General features: G+C 37.8%; 1 protein-coding gene across 3 annotated transcripts in view; it reads left to right on the top strand.

Moving 5' to 3' along the window:
• The window catches only part of LDA (limit dextrinase), a 136,974-nt gene that overhangs the window by 98,859 nt on the left and 10,205 nt on the right, over window positions 1–27,910 (top strand). For all 3 annotated transcript variants that reach the window (XM_089990737.1, XM_089990736.1, XM_089990738.1), the window contains 3 exons: window positions 190–258; window positions 21,511–21,567; window positions 21,644–21,718. In XM_089990737.1, the coding sequence (XP_089846863.1) occupies window positions 190–258; window positions 21,511–21,567; window positions 21,644–21,718 (201 nt within the window). The remainder of the gene's footprint in view (window positions 1–189; window positions 259–21,510; window positions 21,568–21,643; window positions 21,719–27,910) is intronic.

Below are 27,910 nucleotides of genomic sequence, written 5' to 3'. Positions count from 1 at the left end.
TTCAGCTGAGTTACCAAAAAGTTTTCAACAGGAGCATTTTTGGTTTCAGTAATTTTTCTTTTCTACATAGTGGAAGAACTCATTATAAGTAACTGGCTCTACTTGTTTTACTTTGTTATCATTTTAATAGCCTAATATACCTTTTTACTTTTATTATCTTTACTTCTGGCTTAACGTCCTTTTATTCAGGTGAAAGGATCTGAAGTTTTAACTCATGATGGGAGGTCAGTTGCTTATGCTCTGTGCCCAACAGAAACAGTAAGTACCTCAATTTGCAGCTGAACTTGTTTTTCTCTAATTTCTTGCTGTTAAACATCATTTACCATATGCAGTTGCATGAGACTGGTGTCATATGTAAAGACTTTTGCAATGTAAAGCACCTTAAATCATTTTGATGTGTAGGGTATTTTATATATATATATATATATATATATATATATATATATATATATATATATATATATATATATATATATATATATATATATGTGTGTGTGTGTGTGTGTGTGCCTTGGAGGCCTGTGTATCTTGGTACTTGGTTGGAAGCATGCATTTATTTGTTTGTCTTGTTGTAAGCATGGATTTTTTTTTTGGTTTTCTACTGCAAAATCTATGATGTTATTTTCTCAATTAAGGTTTTATTCTTGTTTTTGTCCACGCATATACTAATGTTTTAGTGTGATTTTGCAATGGGTACTTCATCTATTCACGAGGTACTTTCTTGTATGTGCATGTGGGTCTACTTTTGCCAATTTTTTGTCGATTTTTTGTTGTTCCACCTCCATCATCTTACCATGCATTATACATTCTGTATGCCAAAAGAAATGTATATATTGTTAAGAATAGGCTCACGACAGCATGTATTATTGTAAGGGTATTTCAGTCATTCAAGTTATAATGGGATATGTTTGTACAAGTTATGTATGTTTAGGGAATTTTTGTACAAAGTAAAAAGTTTTAATATATAAGGACATGAACCCTAATCTGATGGGACATCCCGTCTTTCTTGCGTGCCAATCTGTCTCTTCTCTCTTTTTACTGCATCCATTACACATGTCCAACATGAACTCCAAGGGATCACGTTATGGTATCAGAGCGGGGTCAAGTATAAGATCTCCTCAATCATCAAAGGCTGCTGACGAATATAGTTTCTTACTCTTCAAGATAAGTCAATATTCATCTTTCCTTTTCTTTGTTATCCTATCCTTCGTCGCTTTCTTCTTCATTCCTAATCTTTATTTCAGCCATCTTTGTTCTTCCTCATTCTAGTTTTCTTCGTATCATTCATGATTCTTCAAGTCATCCATCTATTTCTCAAAACAAAAACAAAAACAAAAACAGCCCTATTGGTCTTAAAGAAAAGGGAAAAGGCTTGATATAAAAAAAAGGTCGTGATAAAAAAAAACGCGATCAGATCTGGTTAAAAAAAACCAGACTATTTAAAAAAAAAGAGGAATAGGGATGGTGTCAATGTTGACATCATCATTGCTGCAGATCAAACGGCTTTTTGATTCCCATTTGCTGATTTTTTTTGTGTGTTCTTGTTCCTTGATCTTTCATTAGTTTTTATTTTGTTTATTCCTTCTATTATTTGCTTTCTTCTCCTAAAAATGAATTCGTTATTCTTCGTTGTCCATTCAGATCAATTTACTGGTCTGGCCCTAATCAGATTAGTTAAATTAATCCAGGTATTTCCATTGTTTTCTTCTTTGAAATCAATATCTCCTTGTTTTCTTGTCGATGTCTTCTTCAAATCCCAGCATGAACTCCTTTATTGAACCAACTTGTCACTGATAAGTTGGATTCTTCCAAGTTTATAACATGGAAAAAGCATATTACTCCATTCATCACCAGCCTCGATTTGATGGGGCATCTTGACAGGACTCTCCGGTGCTTGCCAAGTTCATTGTGTCTAAGGATGCAAAAGAAGGGCAATCTACCAAAACCTCTACTATCAAGAATCTAAAGTATACCACTTGGAAGAAAAACAATCAATCTGAGGTCGCTTTCATTACAACCACATTCTCCATAGAAGTATTGCTGCCATTATTCACAAGAGTTTCTACAAGGGAAGGGTGGTTAACTTTGCACCATTGGTTCGAACAAATTTCCACTCCAAAAATCTATCATTTGAAAGAGGAATTTGATGAACTAAAATGAAGAGAGTCCAATGTTATTGACTATCTGAACCAGAGTTACCGGAAGCTTCTTAGGTAGGTGGGAAGCTCGCTTCGGAAGCACGATACTTCTCGCTTCCGAAACTTCATGGGAATCTCGATTCCCCTATGCTTCTTCTACGCTTCCCACACGGTCTATGCTTCCTATATGCTTTTCTCACGTTTCGTTTCATGTTTTTCATGTATTTTCTCTCACGCTTTCACTTACTTTCCATGTACTTTCTTTAAATTAGTAACCATCATTGTTAGATTTAAACAAAAATTTAACTCTTTTACTGAAAAATAATGAAATATAAGAATGATCAATTTTATTTTAGTTTTTATTTGTTTCATGTTCGATTCCTAATCAATTACCATATTGCTTTATTTTTTTTAATGTTTTGCTTTTAAATTGATACTTCGCTTCCCGCTTCTTATAAATTTTAAAATGCCTTGCTTCTCGCTTCCCGTATCGTTTCCTGCTTTCGCTTCCTAGTTTGGCAACCTTGATCTGAACTGTATCAAATCCACGATAGTTCAACTTGCAGCAATAGGTGCTCCCATATCTGACAAAGATATTTGCATGAAAATAATAAGGATTGAGATCTGAGTACGATATGTTTGTTACCATGTATGCCGGCCTTAGTCTATGAGCAACCTTTGATAAGCTCCGAAATAAGCTTCTTGAGCATGATGCAATGTTTAATATATCACGGTCCAACAAAAAGGAATATGGTGCGCCACAACATTAAGTCTTGTTTACTGGGAATGCTCCACCTAGACCACAGGGCTCAGAAATTTTGAGGTATCTAATAATACGCAAAAGAACTCCCATGTGAATAAATGTGGGAGTGTTTTGAAACTGACTAGCTTTGTGTACAATGTGTGCTATATCAGGTCTAGTAATTGTCAAGTAAGAAAGAACTCTGATAAGCTGTCTATAAGGAGTTGGATCATCTAGGGGCTCCCCATCATTGATTTTCATTTGACATTTGTTACTTTAGGAGTGCCAACTTTTTTGTTATCTGATATACCAGACCTGAGAACAATATCAAAAGCAAACGTAGACTGAGATAATAAATACCCTCTAGGGGAATAAGTAACTTTTATTCCTAAAAAATATCGTAGAAAACCCAAATCAATCATTTCAAAACTAGTCCTAAGAATATTTTTAATATGTTAAAATCCATGTTTGTATCCTCTAGTGATTATTATATCATCAACATATACGAGTAAAATAACAATACCTGTATCAAAATTCTTAACAAACAAAGTTGTGTCAGTCACATAGGATTTAAAGCCAATATCAAGCATAACATTGTTAAATATATCATACCAAGCTTTGGGAGCTTGTTTCAAATCATATAATGCCTTATGCAGGCGAAGAACCTTCCCTTGAGGTGTACCAATACCTGGAGGTGCCTCTATGTACACTTCTTATATAAGATTGCTATTTAAAAAGACATGAACCAATTTTTAATTGAAGCAACTGCAATGAGAGTTCTAACTGTGGTAATGTGGGCAACTGGTGCAAAGGTTTCTTCATAATCTATACCATATTCTTGTGCATATCTTTTAACAACTAGCCTAGCTTTGTATCTCTTAAGGGTCCATCACTCTTGGTTTTTATCTTATATACCCACCTACAACTTTGTGTTTCTCTCTCTGTGGAAGATCTTGAATAGACCAAGTTTGAGCCCTTTTTAATGCATCTAGTTCTACCCTCATGACTTTAACCCATTCAGAGCATTCTTTGGCTTGAACATAAGATGAGGGTTCTACATATAAGTGAATTAAGGCTATGCATGCTTGATATTTAGATGAAAAAGAGTCATATGAAACAAATTTTGATGGAGGCTTTGAAACTCTAGATGATTTCTTAGTTTGCAGTTCTTCACCTAAATTAGAGAATTTTTCAAGTTCCCATGGAGGTTTTGGATGTCCCTGTCTAGAGTATTGTAAACAAGTTTGATCATCATGACATACTTCATCAAGGGACTCAATATCTTGGTTGGAACCAAGATCAAATAAAAACGAGTACTCAGTCTCTTAGCATGATCTTCATCAAAGATTTTTTTTTTTCAAAAAGTTATATTTGTAGAAATATATCATTTTTCAATCTTAGGGTAATAGCACTGATATCCATTTTGGTTGTCGGCTATGTCACAGGGATTCAACCAAGCAGGTGCCACACCCGCGTCGACGTGACGAGGCATGCAGGTGCGACACCCAGTGCGATCAACTCGATCCTGGGTTCGATCAACGCACCCAGGGTCATAAATGTCCAAATTTTGGACTTAAAAAAAAAGGCTCCCGATGAAAAGGACTGAGAGGAAGATTAGGGCAATTTTTTTTTGCTCTAATCCTCCTGACCCCGATGCCGGCGATGACCTCGAGCTACCACCGAAGTCCGGTACACATTCTCTTTCTCTCATTCTCTCTTTCAATCTCTCTTTCTCTAAACCTCTCTCTCCCCTCGTCTCTCAATCTCTCTCTCCCTGTAATACGCTGATTCTGCCCACTTTCTTGTTCTTAGCTCAAAATCACATTTTTTGGGTGTTTTTTCTCACATTCAACACCATAGATGTGATATATAGGTTTTGTTTAGTGGGAGCCGACTTTTGGATCACCGAATTCTGACCTGTATACAGTTTTTTTCGATGATTCAAGAATCAAAATCAATGGCTATGAAGTATGAAGGTATCCATTTTTTTTGCTCATAAAACAGATTTTTTCATCAAAAAATCATGATCTAAGAGTCAATTCTAACTAAATCGAGCATGCTAAACACATCTAATGGTTCAGATCTATCATAAGACACTTCAAATTTCAAAACTATGGGGCAAAATGGGGCAAAACAAGAAATGAGGCCTAATATGTTCAGTTCTCATATATATATATATATTTTAGATTCCTTTAAAACTCTTATTTACATGTGTTTAATGCTTAATCCAAACCTGTAGATATGTTTATAATTGCTTACTCACTAAGCAACATGCTTTGGATTGAATTAATTTAACAAGAAATAGATAATATTTTAAAAATAATAAATAGTATTTTTTGTTATAATATTGTCATTTGAAAATATCACTAATTTATCGCAATATTTTCATAATATGGGTGATATTTGTGACACACACACACACTAATTAAAAAAGAAAGCATAGTTGTTGGTGTTTTTCCTAAATCCAAACATGCATGTATTGTAGATGCATTTATCATGGCTTGTTACTAGAAAATATGCTTTGATATCAAATTAATTCAACCAAAACATTTGATTTTTTATCACAAAGTTTTGCTGCAATATAGACTGTTAATTTTATTTGGATCTCTTTAGAAACTCAGAAGAGTGTGACTTAGCGGAAGAGCATGATTTCAACATTACAAACATGGATTTATCTGAGCCCAATATTCCTTCTTATGATGCATTTGATGATGAAGCAGAAAATTATTAGGATCCATTACCTCATCGTCATATACATTGCGTAGGATATACTTTTGGTATGTAATTATGCATTGTTTGCTTCTTTTGTTAGTATATTATATAATTTACTTCTTTTCTGCTTTACTTATTTAATTGTTTATATAATATATTTAGTTTGATTTAATTGTGGTGCTAGTTTTTATGATGTAGAATAGTATTGTAGATTGTTAATTTGATTTATTGCATGGATGATGATGAATTGATTTGATGATATTATGATAATTGTTTTTTTATTTCATTAGTGTTACTGTTGTTAACTGTTAAAACTTAAAAGTTAACATATATATATATATATATATATATATATATATATATATATATATATATATATATATATATATATATATATATAATTTTTTATATTTTTGCCCTCCCGCACCCGCAGCCGCACCCGCACCCGCACCCATGTGACATAGGTTGTCGGCATAACCAAAAAAGGCACAAGGAATAGGTTTAGATGAAAACTTGTCATTTTTGTTGGTTAATAAAAGACATTTGCAACAAAAAATTTGTACTCTAGCATAGTCAGAGTTTAAAAAGCTTTTCAATAGGCGAAATATTTTGTAAAGAGGATGATGGCATTCTGTTTATAAGATAAACAACAATTAAGATAACTTTTGCCCGAAAAATTCTAGGCATATGACTAGCAATAAGCAAGGTTCTTGAAGTTTCAATGATGTGCCTATGTTTTCTTTCTGCTAAACCATTTTGTTGTGGTGTGTGAGGACAAGATATTTGATGTGTGATACCATGAAGGTTAAGATATTCTTTAAAATCATTTGATATAAATTCTCCCTTTGAATCAGTACGAAGTATAAAAATTTCGTTTTCAAACATATTTTTAACCATCTTATTAAAATTTTGATAGTAGAAAAAGAATTTAGATTTATGCTTAAGGAAGTATATCCGAGTGTCTAGTAAAGTCATCCACAAATATGACATAATATGCATATCCACCTTTAGATAATATTGGTGCTGGATCCCAAACATCCAAATGAACTAACTCACGTGGTCTAGATGAAACAAAAGTTCTATCATTGAATGGTAATCTCTTCATTTTTTCAAGAACACAGTCTTCACAAGAGAAATCATTAAGATTACAATTTTTTCCAAATTTGGAAAGTATTGGATTTTTGTTACATTTGGAAGTCCTAATTTTTTATGTCATATATTAAAATATAGTTTTTGGACATTACAATAAAAAACATCTTTGGGTATCTCCAAAAAATCTATATAGTCGAGTCCTCATTCTCTATGACCATGTCCAATCAACTTCCCAGACTGACGATCCTGCACCAAATTTTTATTTGAACAGAAGAAAGTATTATAACCATAATCGGATATTTGAAAGACGGATAAAAGATTTAGGTTTAATTTAGGGATGTGCCGGATCTTTGGAACAAAAACCTTTTTTATTTTAAAAAATTCTTTTTAAAATTCCCTATTCCTTTAATTTGGAGAAATGTACCATCGGCCGTAAAAATATTTGACACACTTGAGTTGTTATGATATTCAGATAAGATATCATGGTTTGGGGTCATGTGAAACGATGCATTGGAATCAAGAAGCCAAGGGAATTTACTGGGGTTGAGAAAGGATGAAACAACTGCTCCAGTTGAAGAAGATGCTTTCTTTGAAAGTGGTTGAAGAACTTCCACTGGTTGAGCTAAAGACATGCTTCCAATAGATGATCCTTCAGATATGGGAATGTTACTTGACTCTTGTGGAGAACCAATTGAAGTGACCTTCTTCTCATATGCCCTCTTAGCTTAGGACATTGGGGCTTGATGTGTCCGAGTTCATGGCAATAATTGTAACGACCCCAAACTAACCCTCGAAAAATGCATTTTTTAACGAAAACATGTTTTAAATAATTGCGGAAAGACAACCCATGGATCTAGGGCACATTACAGATTTTATATTCCCCAAACCAGCATCCATTCTAAAACATAAATTTATTTAAATCCATAAATTTAAACTCAATGTATTTGACTTAATAACCCAATTTAAAATTCTATAAGTTCCAAAAACATTAAACTCCTATAGCAGCTAGAATTTGGGCCACCAAATTATAAACCATCGCTTCTTCCAGCAAGCCGGTTCCACCATCACCTTGCTCAACTATGACAACCTCAGTACCTAAAAAAGATTTTAAAAACGGGTAAGAACCGATGTTCTTGTACGATACCCTCTCAAAATCCAACAGTAAAAAATAGATCATACATCAAATCAAATATAGGTTTAAGAGGGCCTTAACACACCATTTATAATAAAGACAGGTTTGCAATATAAACCAACTTAATAAAGGCAACAAAATCACATGCTATATGAATCATAGGAGATGCATGAATTTGTGCAACTTTCATGAATGACTTTTTAATTTAATTATCAATTATTGATTTTGATTGTATGTTCCTACTTAATGCGGCACGTTTAAGTTTCATCTTGCATAAAACCCGCAAATATTAAATGTTGCAGTCAGCTAGGGTTTCTAGCAAAGCAGAGAGAGAGAGAGGAAGAAACAATCGTTGTATCATATTAGGGTTAATCTCTTCTTAAATAGAGATTAACCAAGAGCACCAAATTACAAAAATATTCATACCAAATAGAAATTAGTACGAAAACCCACAAGACCCTTATAAACACGTCTCAACACTCCCCCTCAAGCTGGAGCATAGATATCAATCATGCTCAGCTTGTCACAACAGTGAGAGAAACTAGGCCTCGCGAGAACCTTGGTGAAGACATCAACTACTTGATCTTTGGAAGATACATGATCTGTGCAAATATAACCAGTCTGAACCAAGTCACATACGTAGTGACATCAACATAGGTAGGGTTGCTTTCACCTGAAGGTCGGTCAAAACTGATTTTACCCACATAATCTCAGCTGCGGTCTGAGCCATAGCTCGGTATTCCGATTCAGCACTCGACCTGGCTACAAAAGTTTGTTTCTTACTCCTCCAGGCAATGAGATTTCCTCCCACAAAAACACAGAATCTAGTTGTTGACTTTCTATCTTCAATAGACTTCGCATAATCTGCGTCAGTGTAAGCAACAACGTCTAATGAGGAATTTTGTTTAAACAACAGTTCTTTACCAGGAGATGACTTTAAGTACCTGAGAACCATCATAGCTGCATCCCAGTGAACTTTGGTAGGTTTATCCATGAACTGACTGATTTTACTCACGGCTAATGAAATATCAGGTCTAGTAACAGTCATATATAACAACTTACCCACCAAGGATCTAAAACTAACATTGTCCACATATTCAGACTTCTCATCGAACATATGAGTTTTGGGATCCATCGGAATGTTAGCTGGCTTTGCTCCTAGCATTCCAGTCTCTTTTAATAAATCCAATATATTATTTAAGGTTGTTTTATTAACCCGAACATTCTAACTGAGACTGAAATCCCAAGGGAGCGACCAGTGACCGAGATAACCTCCCAAAGGCCAAAACCAAAACATGATGCATCCCTAACTTCTGCAGAAGAACAAAGAGCTACCACCTAGGACATATTGGTAGTTCGGGTCCCCCAACTCCGAGAACTGGGGACCAACGAGTCACTTTAGCTCGAAACAGTTAAACACATGTCCCCGGAGTTTTGTACCACCTACCCTCTCCAAGGTAAGTCCGAATCTGAGTGGGTTAATCTTTTCATTTAATTAATTTTCCGAAGTACAGGGCATTTCTCTAACTTCCTTCTACTACCACAACAGTAGAATTCTCAACCTTAGTTATTTTACCAAGGTGTATAGAATAGTCCCAATCCTTTGTCATATTGATTGAATAACCCACTCAAAGTGCTCCGGTGCCTTTAAACCAGTCAAGCACACAAGCCCCGATACCTTTAAACCAGTCGGGCACACAACATTTACAATTAACTTTTCATCCTTTTATGGCCATAGCACACAAGCTAATAGCCTAAGTACCCGTATCGGGTAACCAATCCAATATAGTCCATTAGGCAAGGTTTTTCCAAGTATCTGCCTCGCGGAAAGGCACATGTCCATATGTCAATAAGTGCACCATTATATGTTTGGAACCAGTATAACAACCTCGTTCTTGAAACGAGGTTAACATGCTGCATACAAGCAATTCAAATCATACATTTTTTGACCAATAAGCTGTTTAAGCACATGGTATTTCATGTAAATCAGTCACAACACTAGAGAAACCTAGAAGTATGCAATCTATTATTTAAACATATTACCAAGTCTGATCTGCGGTTTCAACCTTGAAAATACGCAAACCAAATTTTAGTTTTTCTTGAAAGCCATGTAGCATAATCACAGAACTACAATCTGTTTCAATCCGGTTTTATAATTTGAACATTCTCAAATACACAGTATGACCGAACCATAGACTGTTTGGATCAGATTTATAATTTGAACTCAATGTAACAACCTCATTCCTCAAACACAGATAACAGGCTGCATACAAGCAATTCAAATAATACATTGCAGTCTATTCAATGATAACAATAGCAGTATATGTTGCTGAGTGTGAGGCAAACTAGAGTCTAAACCAGTTTATGTGTAAATTCGATCATTTTCCATCAGAATCGATCAATGATTTCAGTTCATAGGGCTGGTCGAAATATACACCATTCGGCTAATCGGAATTTAATATAAAAATGCCATGTTTTACGTAATGAACCAGACTCAAAATTCTAACATAAGCCTGATTAAAATTTTCAGAATGAACATACCCATTCAGCTAACAGAAATTCACTTAAACATGGTATGTTTTACTAAATGAATCAGACCCAGATTAGGCTAACAAGAGGTTACATAAACATGCTGCGTACTATTAAATAAAACATACACAAAAGATTGACTAACAAGTGTTAACATGAACATAAATGATACTGATGTACAATAGGATAACAACAGACCCATTTGGCTAACAAAAATTAGCTTAACATAGTAGGTTTTGCTAAATGAAACATACCTAGGTGGCTAACAGCAATTTAAGTAAACATGATATGTTTTAATACATGAAACAAATATTAATCGGTTAACATGGATTAACCTGAACATTTTATGTTTTGCTAAATGCAACAGACTCAAATTAAAACTAACAGACGCCAAATCAAATAACAGAGATTTAACACATACACGTCGTGTTCACCTAAAGGTATTAGACACATACGGCTAATAGTAAAGCACATAAACATGCTTATGTAAAGTTAAAGGAAGCAGATACAAAATCAGATAACATGATTTAACATAGGCATGCTGCATTTCACAGCGTAGAACAAACACGAATCAGCTAACATCAAGTATTCAACTGAAACCCCAACACAGGGCAATCAGACAAGTACATTTTGATTCCAAGATTTCTGAGCATCCGCCCCTAAGAGAAAAATCAGAATGCTCTCATTTGGAGGTTCGAGAAAAATCCCAACACTCATTAATCGAATACAGTTTTAGGTCCACCAGAAATCCCCAATTTGCAAGATCGGTTGGGGTTTCTTTCCACATAACCAGAAATCCCCAAATTAGAGGATCAGTTTGGGGTTTCAGACATCCAATCTAGCATGCCGACCCAAGACCCACCGATCAAGAAATACTTCAATGGTTCTTACGCATCGGATATCGTAGCTACCAAAACCCTCAACTCATAGATTTGGGGTTTCCGGCAGCCAAGAATCCCGTCAAACACTCGGTTCCCTTCCCTTGACCGACCCAATCACATCCCGAATCAGTCGATACCTACAGAAAAATACCAGATCCTACCTGTTTCGGCGATTTGGGGAGGCTACAACGAGAGGAGGTGGTTGACGCTGCTGCAAGATGGATGTCGCCGACGTTCACTGCTCCACTATCGAGCATGATCGAGAGGAACAAAGAGGAGAGAGGAGAGGCAGGGAGGTTGTAGAGGACAGCGGCTCGGGTTGTTGGGAGGTCGCTGGTGACGACAACGATGACGAGATGAAGGCGGCACTGCCATCGACCAACATCACCCACCGAAAGAGAGAAGATCCAGCGTCGGCTCAGTCGCACACAGGGAGAGCAGAGTTGAGAGAGAGGCGAGAGAGGAAGAGCGCAATGCAATCCAACAAGTGCTACGTTACAACAAGCACCAAGCAGTTCGACCAAGGGGTAAAGCAAATAATTAACCAGTGTGAACAAACTTTATGTTTCGATATTACTGGCCTGCGGGTACGCGCAGGAAAAACGTAGAAACAACTGAGACTAGTTCGGACATCTGTTATTCTATGTATTTTCAATAACCCGAATAGCTAGTTGAGTCCGCTCCTAAAGGGATGGCTTTAGCCGAGAGAGGATTCCCCAAAGGCAGGTAAGCAGTGCCACGGATGCATCCAACTTCTGCAGAAGTATTGAGCTAACTATTGTAGCCCCTTTCTCCTAACTCCAATGACTAGGGAGGTCAGGTCATTGCCCGTGGGGTGGTTGTTAACAACCTTTCCATTTGAGTTTTGTACCGCTCTGTCCACTCCCTTGACAGACAACAAGAATCGAATGGGTGCATTAGGGGTTGCTTAACTAACAATCCATTCTATGTTGTGGTCTTTAAACCACTCGAGCATCTTGCTTGTGAAGGCGAATGTGAGGCCATTTTATGTGATTACAACATTGTGCATTTAACACTATTCGAGGTCGCACGACCGTCTTATCCGATCATCGCAGTACTAGCGCGTAATGCACGACTACAAGTACTCTAGGATGAAGGGGGTATAGTTCCTCAATAGGATGCTTAACAGATTTTGAAACAACCAGCAGCTTGTGCCAACATTTGGCATGTGATTATCTCGAATCTCATCCACTATCGGGGTATCTACATGTCTCGCATGACTCAATACCGACCTCGATAGACGGGATACGGGTTTCTCAACAGAATTAGCCAATCACATCCTTCCAAATGCTTCGATTTGGGCAGTCTTTGATGCTTTTGCGCAGCTCCCTAAGATCTCAAGTCGACTCTGCAGGACTACGTACACGAAGAGCCAGGATCTTTGCGAGGTATCCCTCTCCTCAGACGAGGATGTATCGTTAGCTCCCGACTCAACTCGTCGCAAGAGGGAGAGTGGTAGATGCCTCTTGCATCCTCCACGAGGATGCCTCAAACGCGTATGCAATGAGCAAAAACCTGAGCATCATCTGCAATAGCAAGGCAGTAACAACACATATGCAAAAGCAAGAGCCTGAGCGTAAAGCGCGACGACAAAGTAGAGACTGTAAGCAGGAGTGCAACGCAAAACCTTTGCGCAATGCGCGATGGCAAAGTAAAAACTGTAAGCAGGAGTGCAACGCAAAACCCTTACGCAATGCGCGACGACAAGGCAAAAACTGTAAGTAGGAGTGCAATGCAAAACCTTTGCACAATGCGCGACGACAAGGCAAAGACTGTAAGTAGGAGTGCAACGCAAAACCTTTGCGCAATGCGCGACGACAAAGTAAAAACTGTAAGCAGGAGTGCAACGCAAAACCCTTGCGCAATGCGCGACAGCATAGCAAAGGCTGACAGAAAGTAAAGGACAAGGATCGCGAATCCGCGTCCTTGAGTTAAATGCCTACTCGTATAAATATATATATATATATTTCTATATATATTTATTTAATGGTCCTTTTTAGTTATTTGAACTTAATTCAATTGTCCAAGTCTTCCGTGCAATCTTTCCCTACCTTGGAAAGTTGCAAGCTTGCTGGCGTCTGCAAGTGTAAACGATGGACGACTCGGGTCACGGAGCGCAAGCAGGATCCGTCGTACGAGCTGCAAAAGTGACGATCTTAGCAAGTTAACACAAAAAACATAAGGTCAGGGGCACTGTCCTCGTCCTGACGTGAAGGAAGCAGAGGTAGGGGCATCATGCCCTTGCGCACCTGCTATACGAGCAAGAAACAAGGGCTGCGAGCCCCTACTGACCTGCCGTCAGCGAGAAACATGGAGGCAGGGGGTTGCACCTCTGCCTGAAGAAGACAACAAGGGAGGCTTCACCCTGCCTGCCGAAAAAGCAAAGAGGCAGGAGTGAGATCCTTGCCCGCAAGCCATTAAGGGGGAGGCAGGGGGCTTCGCCCCTGCCTGCCGAATATGCAAAGAGGGCTAGGGGACTCGGTCCTCTGCCATCTCTGCAAAAGGGCAACGACGACGACTCTGTTCCATTCTGCAAAAAGAAACAAAGACAGGGGACGAGCCCCTGTTTGCCAAGCAGAAACAGAACACAGGGAGGGCTCAACCCTCCCCTACCCAGCAAGCATAGGGCGACGGGAAGGGACCTAGTCCTCCCACCGTGCCCACCGGCCGAAGAAAAGACACAGGCAGGGGGCTCTGCCCCACCCTGCCTGATGTGAAAGAACAACGACAGGGGGCTCTGCTCCCCTGTCGGTCGAACCAAAGAGGGAAACAGGGGGGAAGTCCCCCTGTCGACAGGGGGCTCCCCCCCCCACATCGGCCGAATGAACACGAGGAAGAAGAAGACGAGGGTGCATGGAGGGGCTCGACCACCTCCCCTGCCAGAACTGTAAGCAGAGAGGGGCTCGACCCCCTCCCCTACCTTAACAAGGAGTAGGGAGGGGCTCGACCCCTCCTGCGTACTACGAAGGCAGGGAGGGTCGAGCCCTCCCCTGCGAAGATCGAAGGCAGGGAGGGATCGAGCCCTCCCCTGCGAAGATCGAAGGCAGGGAGGGCTCGAGCCCCTCCCTACGATAAATAGAGGCAGGGAGGGTTGGACCCTCCCCTACGCATCGAGACAAGGAGGGGGTTCGACCCTCCCTGGTAAAAGAAAAGGCAGGCAAGGGGCCCAAAACCCCTGTCGAAACCTTTCTTACAGGCGGCAAGGGTTTTACCCCTGCCGACCTGTCGGCAATGTGGCAGGGGCTTAAGCCCTTGCCGAACGACTATCCCTTGCCGTAACAGACCGACAGACAGGGGCTTTTGCCCCTGTCGGTCGACGAAAGGAGGAAGAAAAAGGAAAGAGGAGGCGACAGAGGGGGTACGCACCTGGGAAGATCGCGACGACGAGGGAGTCCACGAACGGCCGATGGCGAGGCACTGATGGTCAGACGATCGTCGACGACGATGATCGGGGGTTCACGGTGGTCGCCGATGACTTCAATCATCGACGATTGAAGAAGGGGGGAAAAGTCGTCGGCGAAGCTCCGGCCTGTCGATGATCGGACAGGAGGTCGCAAGTGGCGGCGGCCTGATAGGATTTTTCGGCAAATCGCAGAAGACGAGAGAGAGTCGGGGGGAAAGTGCAGAGAGATGGGAATTGGGGGAGGCTGAGAGGGAAAGAGAGGGGGAGTATCAGGGAGAGAGAACGAGAGAGGAAGAAGGGGGCGGGGGTTCTCTTTGAAACCCTTGCCTTGCTGTCTTCAAAAGACACGGGAGGCGGTGCCTCTATTGGGTCTGGGTCTGGGTCCGGATCCGACCCGAATCCAAGCTTATAAAATTTTTTTCCGGTTATTACATTAAGCATTCTTGTTATACTTTTCTTCATTACTTTTTAAGTATATGATTTTGAAAGTTGGTCTTCTAAAATCATGTTGCATGCGTAAGTAATTATCTTGTCCTGACGAATCCTGTGTTTTTATAGTTATGCTTTCATTATGCATAGAATATCTTTTTGCACCATTGTTTCTTGGATGATTCATCTTGTTTGGAATATTCCACTTGATTAAAGTGCAAAAATATCTTTTACTTGGACCTTTTCTTGGTTTGTTCCACAGGATTGTGAAGATGAGATGAAAAGAAGTACATTGGATAGATCATGAACGGTGCTCACCATTAAAGACAATTGGAGGAAGACATTTGCAAATTTCAATGGCATCCTTACTGAAGACTCTTGGAGCCTTGAGTTTTTTTCCGGTTATATTCTTCAATTTTTTTTGTTCCCCCACACAAAGTTTGAGGGGGGTGTTAAAATGTATTATTCAATCATTGTAATTATATATATATTTGATATATATAAAGGATGATACATATACATATATGATATATATGTATATGTATCTTCCTAATTATATATATATATATATATATATATATATATATATATATACATATATATAATATTTCTCTATTATTAGCCGTAAGGGTAGTTTAGTCATTTCACTTATTTTTACGCATATTCCATTTAGAATATGATTGTAATTTTCTTTTTATTTTTTCTTTTTCCTTTTTTATTTTTGTGGTTTGCAACACCTAGGGAGGCTCCCCAAAAGAGTCGTTGGGGAGCCTCCAACGATCACAAATGTGACCGTTGGGGGCTCCCAACGACTCCTTTGGGAGCCCCTTATGTGGCTCCCCTATTGTATTATAAATAGGGGTCTCCCCCTTGTAATTCGATATTCTTGAGTGAGCTTTAGCTCCATTGTGAAAGGGTTTTTACCCTATTTTTTATAATAAAGAGATATTCTTTTAGCCTTTTGGCTTAACCCCTTTGTGGGTTTAGCACTTTATGTGCTTTTGGTTGCTTCTTAGTGGGTTTGTGTATTTGCAGCTTTAGTGTGCATTTATGGGTTCATTATCGAACCCTTTGTTTTCTAACAAATCTCTTCTTAAATAGAGATTAACCATGAGCACCAAATTACAGAAATATCCATACCAAATAGAAATTAATACGAAAACCACAAGACCCTTATAAACACGTCTCAACATTAAAAACGGGTCAAATCCCGAGGTCTAAAGCAGTTCCCAGTTTGCATCTTAATTGCATAATTGTATTTTATTAATTGGGTCTCACACGTCCCTTGACAGACATCGAGAATCATCACCCTAAATCGAAACATTAAGAATCATCACCTAATACCGGGATGACAAGGGCATCATCACCTTTCGACGTCACTTTTCTTGGTATACTAATAACTGCAGCTGAATCCGACAACACCCCCAGGCAAAGTGGTGATGATGCCCTTGTATCCTCACAGACCGTGGCTAAGAACATGAACCACTCATCGGGTTCTTGGGGTAAACAATGCACACGACGTTCAGTATCCTCACGGTCTCCCATGACCACGATCCAAGGACCCCATCCTTTCAGATGGCATGTAAGGAAGAAAATTCATTACAATGTTTTGGTCTCTTATACCATTCTTAAATTATCAAGGTTTTTTCACATAATAACAATATGCAAATCAACATGCGTTATCCGACCGGGCCATTACACTCGTCGATTATAATAATGTAATACTTGTGCCACATTAAAATTAAATAAGAAGCATTATAAATCAACATATCAATGCATTTCACAATTTATTATTTTAAGAACAATGCACAAGCATATGGCCTCCAAAGGCTCAGCGGTTCAACCATAACCACTATTCAATAGAATACACTTAAATAACAATACATATTTAAGTGAATACCAAACTCACATGAACAAGAGGATACCAATTTGTATTCACATTAATCTCATATGAAATGCATACTTATGCATGTTTGTGGCTACAAGAGTTCGGATGCATAATCAAATAAAAACTCAGATTTAGTTGAACTAAAAATCCAGACCCAATTTTTTTAATTTACGATCTCAGATTCAAATTGCTTCATTAAATTCAGACTTAAATTGTTAAATAAAACTTGGATTTTTATTCAATCTAAAACCAGATTTAAGCCACTCTTAAATTCTTAATTTAAAGCTTGTTCAATCAGATTCTAAGATCATAAATTTAGGTTTAAGACCAACCAACAAATTAGTTTTATAATGGTGACGAAAAAATCAGATTTTGACCAGTTAGTTAAATCTCAAATTGTATTTAATCTAAATCCAAATTTTGAAATCGAACAAAAGCTTAGATCTTTATAATCGAATGCAAACCTGAATCAGGTCTTAAGCATGGTTTCAAGTACTTGTATTAAATCCAGATCTTTAAGTCTTAAACTGTATGTATTCCTGATTTAAAGCCTACTTAACTTAAATCTAACATCAAAATACAAATTGAAGACTAACAAAAAAAAATCAGATTTCACTGAATCAAATAAAAACTCAGATTTCTAATTAAATTCCAAAACCATATTTAACAAATCAACTGCAACTTCAGGTTTATTAAATTCCGAGAAAAACAGATTTGGATTCATCAGCAAAAACTCAGGTTTTATTTCTTCAAAATCCCAGATTTAATTAAGCCAGATGAATTCAGATTCAGTTAAATCTAAGAACAGTTTTTATAACTTAATTCTATTTCAGATTTAATACACAAAAATCCAGATTTTCTCAAGCTTAAATAGGACTCGGATTTATAGAACTAAATCCAGATTTGCCTACCTCAAACAAATCCCAGATTTAGCGAGTATTTAAATCTTCCTATTTACATAAAACCAAAAACCTAGCTTAAGTACACAATATAAACAAAAATTAGAACATGGCGTGAACAAAGATTTAAAGCTTGACATGGTATGACAAAAACAAGGTAAATAACATGGGCATGCATCCAAGAATCATCGAAACATGAATCAAACAACACTCTAAAATTTGTGATTATTCTAAACACGCAACTAATCTGATTAATGAAACACAGTTTTAATAACCTGAAAGAAAAAGTCAGATTATAACACATAACCACCCAGGTCTGAATCACTAAACTAAAGTAGATATATGCAAGGAAAACAGCTCATGCTATATAATTAGACAGGTAACAAACCTGGATATATCATCATCAATAACACAGCTTAATCAACTAAACACAACTCTGTTCATGCTAATGAAACCCAAGGAAACACAAAATGACTTCTTTTAAGCTACTAAACCATCAAAACACATAAACCGATTTAGCTATTATCTTCAACACAAAAAGGAAAGTAGGGTTATGTGTGTGCACGCAGTACACACCATTGATCTGGTTTTTCGTGTGCACACAACACACACCATTAATTTCAGGTTATCATTAACTGAACATGAAAATCAGCACAACTGCAGGATTTATCAAACTGAGGATGCAACCACATCAAAGCGCATGGTCCAATAAACTGAATACGATCGTCAACCATCAGATTTCTTGAATCAATATGCCTGATTTGACCTATGCAACCCCCCTTCACCTATCGAAACAAGAAAGGGGCCTGTACCTTTTTGTATGGATTGATCTGTGAAGAAGAAGATGAAGATGAAGAAGAGGCGCAGGTCAGCCTGCTCCTGTACCTCCCTCTTCTTTGACTCTCGATCATGCTGCCCTTTCTCTCTCTCTCATTACCTTCTCTCTTCCTCTCTCTCTTTACCCTCTCTCTCGGAACACAATGTTGTGTTTTGAGAGAGGGTCTCACGTCTTTTTATAACCAGAAAATGGGAGTCCTTTGGAGAAAAGGACTTCCCAAGAAAAGACGTCCTACCAAAAATTTCTTTATTTATTTAATTCTTTATTGTTTTATCCTTTAGTAACTTTCCTAATAAACTTTCTTTAAGTTTTTAAACAAAGCCTATGTCTTGATTAGAATCTAATTGCTTAATTTAAATATCCTTCCATATGTGTGGGCCTTGGATTTTATCTTGGGTCCACGATCCATTAAGGGTTCATGTCTAAACTAACCCGGTTGTTTCATTTAAATAATAATATAATATTAACACAAAATGCATAAAATATTATTAATTGAAAATTTTAAAACCTAAAAATTTTACGAGGTCTTACAAAAATGACAAATAGTTTTCCTTCCATTGTAGTCATTTCCTTGTCTTCTATAATGAGGTGACTTATATGCATGAACATAATTTTTCGGTCTAGAGACCAAGACCTAGTCATCTTCACTTTTTGCTACACGTTTTCTCAACATATTTTCTTCCATACTCAACTTCTCTATAGTGTCTTTAGTAGAGTTCACTTTTTCTCTATGAAGAAGAATCAATTTAGTTGCTTCAAATTCCGGTCTCAAACCATTGATAAATTGATAAAAGTGCTCCTCATCTATTTGTTTTTTTTGTAGATTTCAATATCTTTGGGACAATGCCATTTTTTCTCTAAAAGAGCCAATTCTTCCCAAAATTCGAACAAGTCATTATAGTATTCTCTAATATTTTTTTCACCTTGGGTCATGATCCGAACTCTATCTTGCACATTACACACGTGTACAATATCCTTAAGAGAATATATTCTCTTGAAATACTTCCAAGCCGTGTTTGCATGTTCGAATTTGGGAAGACTAGAGCATTTTTTAACATCCAAACTATTAATAAGCCAAGACATGATCTTGGCATGTCCCATTCTCTATTCTTTCCACTTCTTCTCATACTTGGTAATGGCTTTAGTCTTTTCATTTTCCGTTAATAGTACCTCTTTCTTACCTTCTACCTTGATGAGAACTAGTTTGAATTTCGAATCAGATCCATCTACTAGTCCCAATAACCCTTTTCCCCAAATAAGGTGCTTCATAATAAAACCCCATGTTATACAATTAAAATCATCGAGATTCACGAGTTTAATGACATTTTCATTGTCATTCATTTTACAAGAAATGGGTAGAGAGGGCTAAAAAAAAGAGAGAAGAGGAGAAAGAATAAAATGGAGATCACAAGCACTCCACCGATACCACACAAGCACTTGAATCATGTAATAATACACGATCACAATCCACAAACACTTGCACAATCATGATCTCACGAACACTCCACCAATGTCTCAATCAAGAACCACTTGAATGAGAATAAAAAAGAGCCATACTCTGATACCATGTAAAGATGCAAAGAGTCTTCAATTATGAACCAAAAGCCCACCAACTTGAGTGGATAATCACAAAATTGTTCTGGAACACTCACAAATCCCACAAAGGAGACACACACAATATAAAAAATATAATTTATTCAATGAATCAAGTATGCAAAAAGCATAACTTTACAAAGGGGAGAAGAGAGAGAGAGAGAGAGAGAGAGAGAGAGAGAGAGAGAGAGAGAGAGAGAGAGAGAGAGAGAGCAATGAGGGAGGGACCTCAACTAGTTTGACTTGGTCCCATACATATATTATAAATATATATTACAATATACATATATATATATATATATATATATATGTATGTATATACAAAAATATGTATATGTACAATTTAACAGTACCTTCACATCAAGGGCCACATACACCCTTGAGACTGTCCCTTCTCTTGTTTGCTTAAAAGATTAAAGACCTTTGTTTAGCAACAAAAAATGAGAAATTAAGATATCGTTAGCAACTATGTATCCAGGTGCTTTCCTGATTATTCATATTAAAGTAGCTTGAAAGTAGATTGCCATATTTTATGAACCTGGTGCACAGGTACTGAATGTTGAGAATTACATATTGGAACCAGATCTATATTCAAGTCCAGATCCAGATCCAACATGATGAGTTAGGTAGCTGTTGGATTCCTATTTCTGCTGGTTCTGCTGATTTTCCATTTGGTTTTGCAAAGCTTCTTTATGTATCCTTTATTGTTTGTATTATAAAAGAGAAATAGAAGCCCCACATCCCTTATTGTACTCAGCTGCGACATTTTGCATCTGGCATCTCCTTTTCCCTCTTTGTTGTTCTCTTCTACGCTGGTCTGGCACTCTTCCCAAGGTACTCTAACAGTGAAGAGCCATGAAGTGTGTTACCAAAGGATACCTCTACTTGTGCAGCTAAGCTGCTGAATTTTTAAAGGCCAAGTAAACCTTCTAATATTTTTTTTGAAGGAACTACAAGTAGATGATCGAAAAAATGATGAAATATCTAACTTAAACTTAAATTTAAGACCTTTAATAATTGAAATCCATCAATTCAACATTCATATTTTTCATAGATTGGAGATTTTGAACAAAGAAATCCAATAATATTACAGTGTAATGAAATGAGGTTAGGAAGCCAATGGCTTGTTTAGCAAATTATCTTCATGTTCTTTGCAGGCAAGGATGTCTTCTCGGCGAGTCTCATTCTTTTCTTTCTCTTAATATCTTTGAAGGTAAATTACGTGTCTGCTCATGACAATGAGACCTTATTTGATGCCATAAGTTTAAAGGTACCAACTCGTGTTTCTGATATTTAGAGTTTACGTTGATCTATTGTAGTTTTTAAAAATTTATTCCTCCTTGTAGACTAATGTGGAGATTTCGGTTTACGAGAGATGCAGAACAAACCATCTGGCAACTAGCCTGGTGGCTCTTTCACAGGTTTTTTTTTCTACTTGATGCAATTCTTAAATGTATAATGGGGTGGGCAACGGGCTGGCCCGGCCTGCTAATGGACCAGGCTGACCAAGCCGTTGACCAGCCAGCCCGGTCTGTTAGGCCCGTGGGCCTAATCGGGCCGGGTCTCTCTCTATATATATATACCGCGGCCCACCCATGTTGGCCCGGTTTGGGCCTAATTTATAAGCCCAAGCCCAGCCTGTGGTGGTCTGGGCTGGGCCGCCCAGCCCATTGCCCACCTTTATGTATAATATATTGATTCTTTTTCTTTAGCAAGAAGAATTACCTTTTTGTAGGCTTCTACATAGTAATTTTTGCACATGTTGTAAACCATTTTCCTTAATAGCGATGAAGGTTGCATTTGCTTGCTTTTTTTTTTTTCAGTTATTGATGACCATATGACTACAAGATTACTATTTTTTGTAGGAAAATGTTTTATAATCCATAGAATTTTGAGCCTTTTGTAGTTGCTACTACCTGTGGTGTTTTTGCGAACCTGCTATCCATATATGTTATTACTGTAGATAGCTAGTCCACGATGCCAGTGGTGCATGAGTTGCCACATAGCCCTTGAGTCATGCAGTAGCACATCTTTATACTAATGTGGGTACTTAATTCTAAGCTTTTGATGGAATTGTTAAAATGTAAAAATGTAATATATATATATAATATTATATTATTATTATATATATATTTTTTTGTATTTTCCTTTTCTTTATTTTCTGTTTTTTCATTATCTAGTTCAAATAGAACTAGTTTTAATAAACTAGTCAAGTCTTAACTAAGACTTGACTAGATAAAGAGTGGGACCCTAGTCCAACGATTCTATGTGAAAAGACACCATTCACGACTGGATCTGGATCTCAGGATCCAGACCCAACTTATCTTGTTTATTAACACATGCTCATTAATGGCATGTTGTAATATGTGTATAACATGTAATGGGTATTTTCGTACCCTAATCACTGTACAAAAGCCTACTTAATGAGAAGCAAAACACGTAGACCTGATTTGGGTTTTCTCTGCAGCCCTCAGAGCCTCTCTCTCCTCGTTCGTTGCTTTCTTTCATGGTATCAGAGCAACAGGTTCCAGGTTCTCTCTTCAACGTCTTCCTCCAAGGTAATCCTTTCATTAACAAATCCAGGTTCTCTCCTCCCTCGTTGCTTTCCTATCTCTAAGGTATTCTGTTTTCCCATCTCTAAGGTATTCTTTCTCCTACCTCTAAGGTCTGCATCTCGTTAATCCTGCATCTCATCAATCCCTTTTCACTTTTAATTGTCACCCACCATTAATCGTCATCCTCTTTCCTTTAATCGTCATTAGAGTCTGCACCTTCTATTTTGCATTTACTTTTCCCTTTCACACTGTTTGACGTGATTCCATATGATCACGCAAGAGCAAATTCTTGTGTGACTTCATAAATTGTTTGTTCCTCATCTTCTTCAGAAAAGTAAGGACAGTTTCAGATTTCTTTTCTTTACGTTTTAGAATATCGTTTCATCCAAAAATCAGATTCAGCCCTTTACATCTTAAAAAAAAACGTTATATCCAAATAACGTGTTTTTGTTTTGCTTCTCATTAACTGATCTTTGTTCAGATCAGTTTACTGCATAACTTTGTTTTCTGACTCAGGTCTGCTGTAAAAAAAAAAACAGCCGAGTCTGAGTTTTCTGAAATTTCCTATTGGTTCTGACCTTTGTTTCTGACTATTTTTTGTTCTACTCCGATATTCTTTTCCTTCCACCTTCAATTACCTATGGATTCTTTTTCTTCTTAATCTGTACTTTCTTCCAACTTTCTTAGCCAACTTGTGTCATAAAAACTGAACAACTCTAATTTTCTTACCTGGAAAAGACAAATCATCCCATTCATAAGAAGTCACGATCTTTTTGGGCATCTAGATGGCTCTGTTTCTGTTCCTCCAGAGTTCATATCACAAGATGGCAAGACTGGGGAGGGTGACACTTCTATTACTTTTGTCAAAAATCCAGAATATATATCCTGGATGAAGTGAGATCAGGCTTTGGTTGCCTACATCACTTTCACCCTGTCACAAGAGGTGCTTGTGGCAATCCCCGATGACTGCACAACTATGCAGTTATGGCATTGTCTCGTTCAGACGTACTCTTAAGTTTCTCAGGCAAGAGTTTTATTTTTAAAGAAAGAATTTCAAATGCTGAGAAAGGACTCCATGACTGTCATGGAGTACTTAAACAAAATGAAAACCGTCACATATCAGTTGGCTATAGTGGGATGCGCGATTAACGACAAAGATATGGTACAACAAACCTTGAGCGGGCTTGGACCCGATTATCATATGATGGTTACTTCCTTGCTGTGTTTGCCATACTTACCTACATTTGAAGATCTTCGTGCTAAGCTCTTATAGTATGAGATGACTTTGAAAGGATTCTCTGAAGGTAATCACAACCCCGTTGGAGCCCACAACGTTCTTGTCACAGGAGTCACCTATGGTCGTGGACGTGGCAGGTATGAATCTAGAGAAAGAGGAAGTCAAGAGAGGAATGGACAAGGAGCTCGTGGAATATTACCTACTCCCAGTATGCCTCCTAATCTGCAAAGGCAAAGGACAATACCTACCTGCTTTCTCTGCAACAAAAGGGGACACATAAAGGCAAATTGCTGGTTTAACTCGCAAAATAGAGGAAAGCAATTGGAGACAAGAAAGGGAACAGATACATTGAAAAATAGTTGAGAAGTCAAAGAACTGTTATTGTCTGCTTTGGCTGAATTAAATATCAAACAGAATGATCAAGGCACTTGGTATGTTGATTCTGGTGTAGCCACTCATGTCACTGGTGATACTGGTAAGCTCCTAAATCTTGTTCCTTATGTTGGTAGAAATAGTATAGTCACTGGAGATGGGTCTCACCACCATATTTCGCGCATTGGAAACTCTATAATTCCTATGTCCAACTCTTCTCTTGCTCTTTCAAATGTCATCCATGCTCCTAATATCAAGAAAAATATTGTTTCTGTCTCTAAGCTTGTAGTTGACATTAATGCTTCAGTCGAGTTTACTCCTTTCTCTGTTTGTGTTAAGGACCTTCACACGAGGGAAACGTTCACTGAAAGAAAACGACAAGGGAATATGTATGTGTTCCAAGGCAATCCTTCATCTGGTATTCAGTCTGTTGATTTCACCTTAAAGCTCAAGCCATCATCCTTAGTTCCTCCTGACAGTGTTTTTAATCTTTCTGAATGTATTGAGCCAAATCTTTGGCATGGGCGTCTGGGTCATTGTAGTAGTCGTTTTATTGATAACTTGTTTCAAGTAGTCTTATTCTCAAGTCAAGTCTAAGTTTAAGTGTCGACAATAAAAAATGTTCTAGTTGTCTTCAGTGTAAGAGTCATGTTCTTCCTTTTCATTCCATTAATAAAAGAGCTTCAAGACCATTCAAGATTATATGTTCAGATGTTTGGGGCCCGGCTCCAGTTTCTTCCATGTCTGGCACTAAATATTATCTCATCTTTGTTGATAGCTATTCTAGATACACATGGATTTTCTTTATGAAAAATAAATCTGAAACCTTTAAGTTATTTCAGAACTTTCATTCCTTTATTCAGAATCAATTCTCTGAGAATATCATTTGTTTCCAATGTGATGGAGGGGGTGAATTCTCTTCAAATGACTTTATTAGTTTCCTCCAGACAAATGGGATAAGTAGGCAGGTGTTTTGCCCTCATACACCTCAACAGAATGGGATTGCTGAACGAAAGCATCGCCATATTGTCAAGAGTGCAATGAGCATGATGCATGATAGTAATCTTCCAGTTACCTTCTGGACAGAAGCCTTTCATACAACAGTCTATGTTATAAATCGATTGCCCATGAACATCTTGAAAAACAAATCACCCTATTTCTTTTTGCATGGTGTGCATCCAAATTATCATGATTTGTGTGTATTCGGGTGTCTATGTTATGTTCATGTTGACAGTTCAATGCGACATAAGTTTCAGGATAAATCCTTAAAGTGCAGATTCGTTGGATACGCTGATGATTACAAAGGCTACAGATGTTATGATCCCATAAGCAAGCGCATCAAAATATCCAGAAATGTTGTGTTTGACGAATCAAATTTTGGTCATAATGCTATCACTCCTTTTGAAATTGAAGTTTACCATCCTTGGTTAAACTCAGATATCTTTTCTAGTATTGATGATGTTTGTTCCTCAGAATGTCATCAAAGAGATGAAGGAAACGTATCTATTGCTGAGCAAAGACCTCAGGAAAGTGTGATTTCTGAGTCACTATCAGCTCTAGAAAGATATAAAGGCATTGTTTACTCTCGACGTGAGAAGAAGATACCCCTCAGCTCTAATCAGGAGCAGAATCCTCCTGTTTCCATTCAATCACCTATTCACAGAAGGTCTACCCGATCTCGACATCCTATTGATAGGTGGGTTAGTTATGAGAATTTTACAATGGATTTCCAACTCTTCTTAGCCTCTTTGGGCAAGGAGGATCAACCCACAACATTTTATCAAGCAATAAATTCTAAGAGATGGATTGAAGCTATGAACGAAGAAATGGAGGCCCTTCATGAATGTGGGACTTGGGATATTGTTCCCAGACCCCACAATCGAAATGTGGTTGGATCAAAGTGGGTGTATAAGATAAAGTATAAGCCGAATGGGACTATCGAACGATATAAGGCTAGGCTGGTTGCTAAAGGCTTCACACATGAGCAAGGACAAGATTATGATGAGACTTTCAGTCCGGTCGTGAAAATGGGCACTATCCGCATCGTACTATCATTGGTTGTTGAACACCCATGGACTCTCAGTCAACTGGATGTGAAAAATGTGTTTCTACATGGAACTCTAAAGGAAGAAGTATACATGGAGCAACCCACTGGGTATGCAGAAGGAAACTCTAAAGAATACGTGTGCAAGTTAAAGAGAGCTATATATGGTCTGAAGCAAGCATCTCGATCTTGGTTTGATAGTTTTTCGTTTGAAGTAGAAAAATATGGCTTTATTCGGTCTCTTCTCGACCATTCTCTTTTCATATTCAAATGCAAAGATGTAGTTACCCTGTTATTGATATATGTTGATGACATTATCCTTACAGGTAACTCTAATGAACATATTGAACAGGTTAAAGAACTTCTGAATCATAGATTCAAGATGAAGGATCTTGGTAAACTGCAATACTTTCTTGGAGTAGAAGTTGACAGGATTGCTGAAGGCATGCCACTCACTCAACATAAGTATACCATTGATGTTCTTAGCAAGGCAGGTATGACTGATTGCAAGCCTATAAGCACACCCAGTGTACTTCATCAGAAACTCAGTTCACAAGATGGAGATCTGTATGAGGACCCTATAAGATATCGCAAGATAGTAGGAATGCTTCAGTATCTTACCTTCACTCGGCCTGATATTGTCTATTCTGTCAATCAGGTATCTCAATTCATACATGAACCACATATTGGGCATATGGAAGATGTTAAATGCATTCTTCGATATTTGAAGGAAACTATTGGAGATGGTCTTCAATACATAAAGAGTATGCATGGCCATCACATGCATGAGCTTCTTACTTACACAGATGTAGATTGGGTAGGAGATCCAGATGAGCATAGATCAGTTTCACGATACTGTTTTTTTATTGGCCTAAATCTTGTCTCCTGGAGCAGTAAGAAGCAAAAAGCCATAGCGAGGTCGAGCACAGAAGCAGGGTATAGATCAATGGCAGCAGCTACAACTGAAGTAACATGGATCGAACATCTATTGACAGAAGTAGGAAAATCGATTTTCAAAAGCGTTCTCTTGTGTGACAATCAAAGTGCTATCAACATCTTATTCAATCCCATCTACCACAGTCGTGCCAAACATATTGAAATTGATCAACATTTTGTAAGACAAAAGGTCGAAGAAAAGGAAATTTAACCAGAATATGTTCGGACTGCTGATCAAGTTGCTGACTTGTTTACAAAAGGACTTATCGAGGACAAATTTTGGATGTTAAAAGGCAAGTTGTTCATGGTTTAAAACCATGTACACCTTGAGGGAGGGTGAAAAGACACCATTCACGACTGGATCTGGATCTCAGGATCTAGACCCAACTTATCTTGTTTATTAACACATGCTCATTAATGGCATGTTGTAATATTTGTATAACATGTAATGGGTATTTTCGTACCCTAA

Source organism: Nuphar pumila, chromosome 16, assembly GCF_984573655.1.
Source record: "Nuphar pumila chromosome 16, dmNupPumi1.hap1.1, whole genome shotgun sequence".
In the NCBI taxonomy this organism is placed as follows: domain Eukaryota; kingdom Viridiplantae; phylum Streptophyta; class Magnoliopsida; order Nymphaeales; family Nymphaeaceae; genus Nuphar; species Nuphar pumila.
The sequence above is the reverse complement of the archived record's forward strand: the minus strand, read 5'-3'. Positions and strand labels throughout refer to the sequence as shown.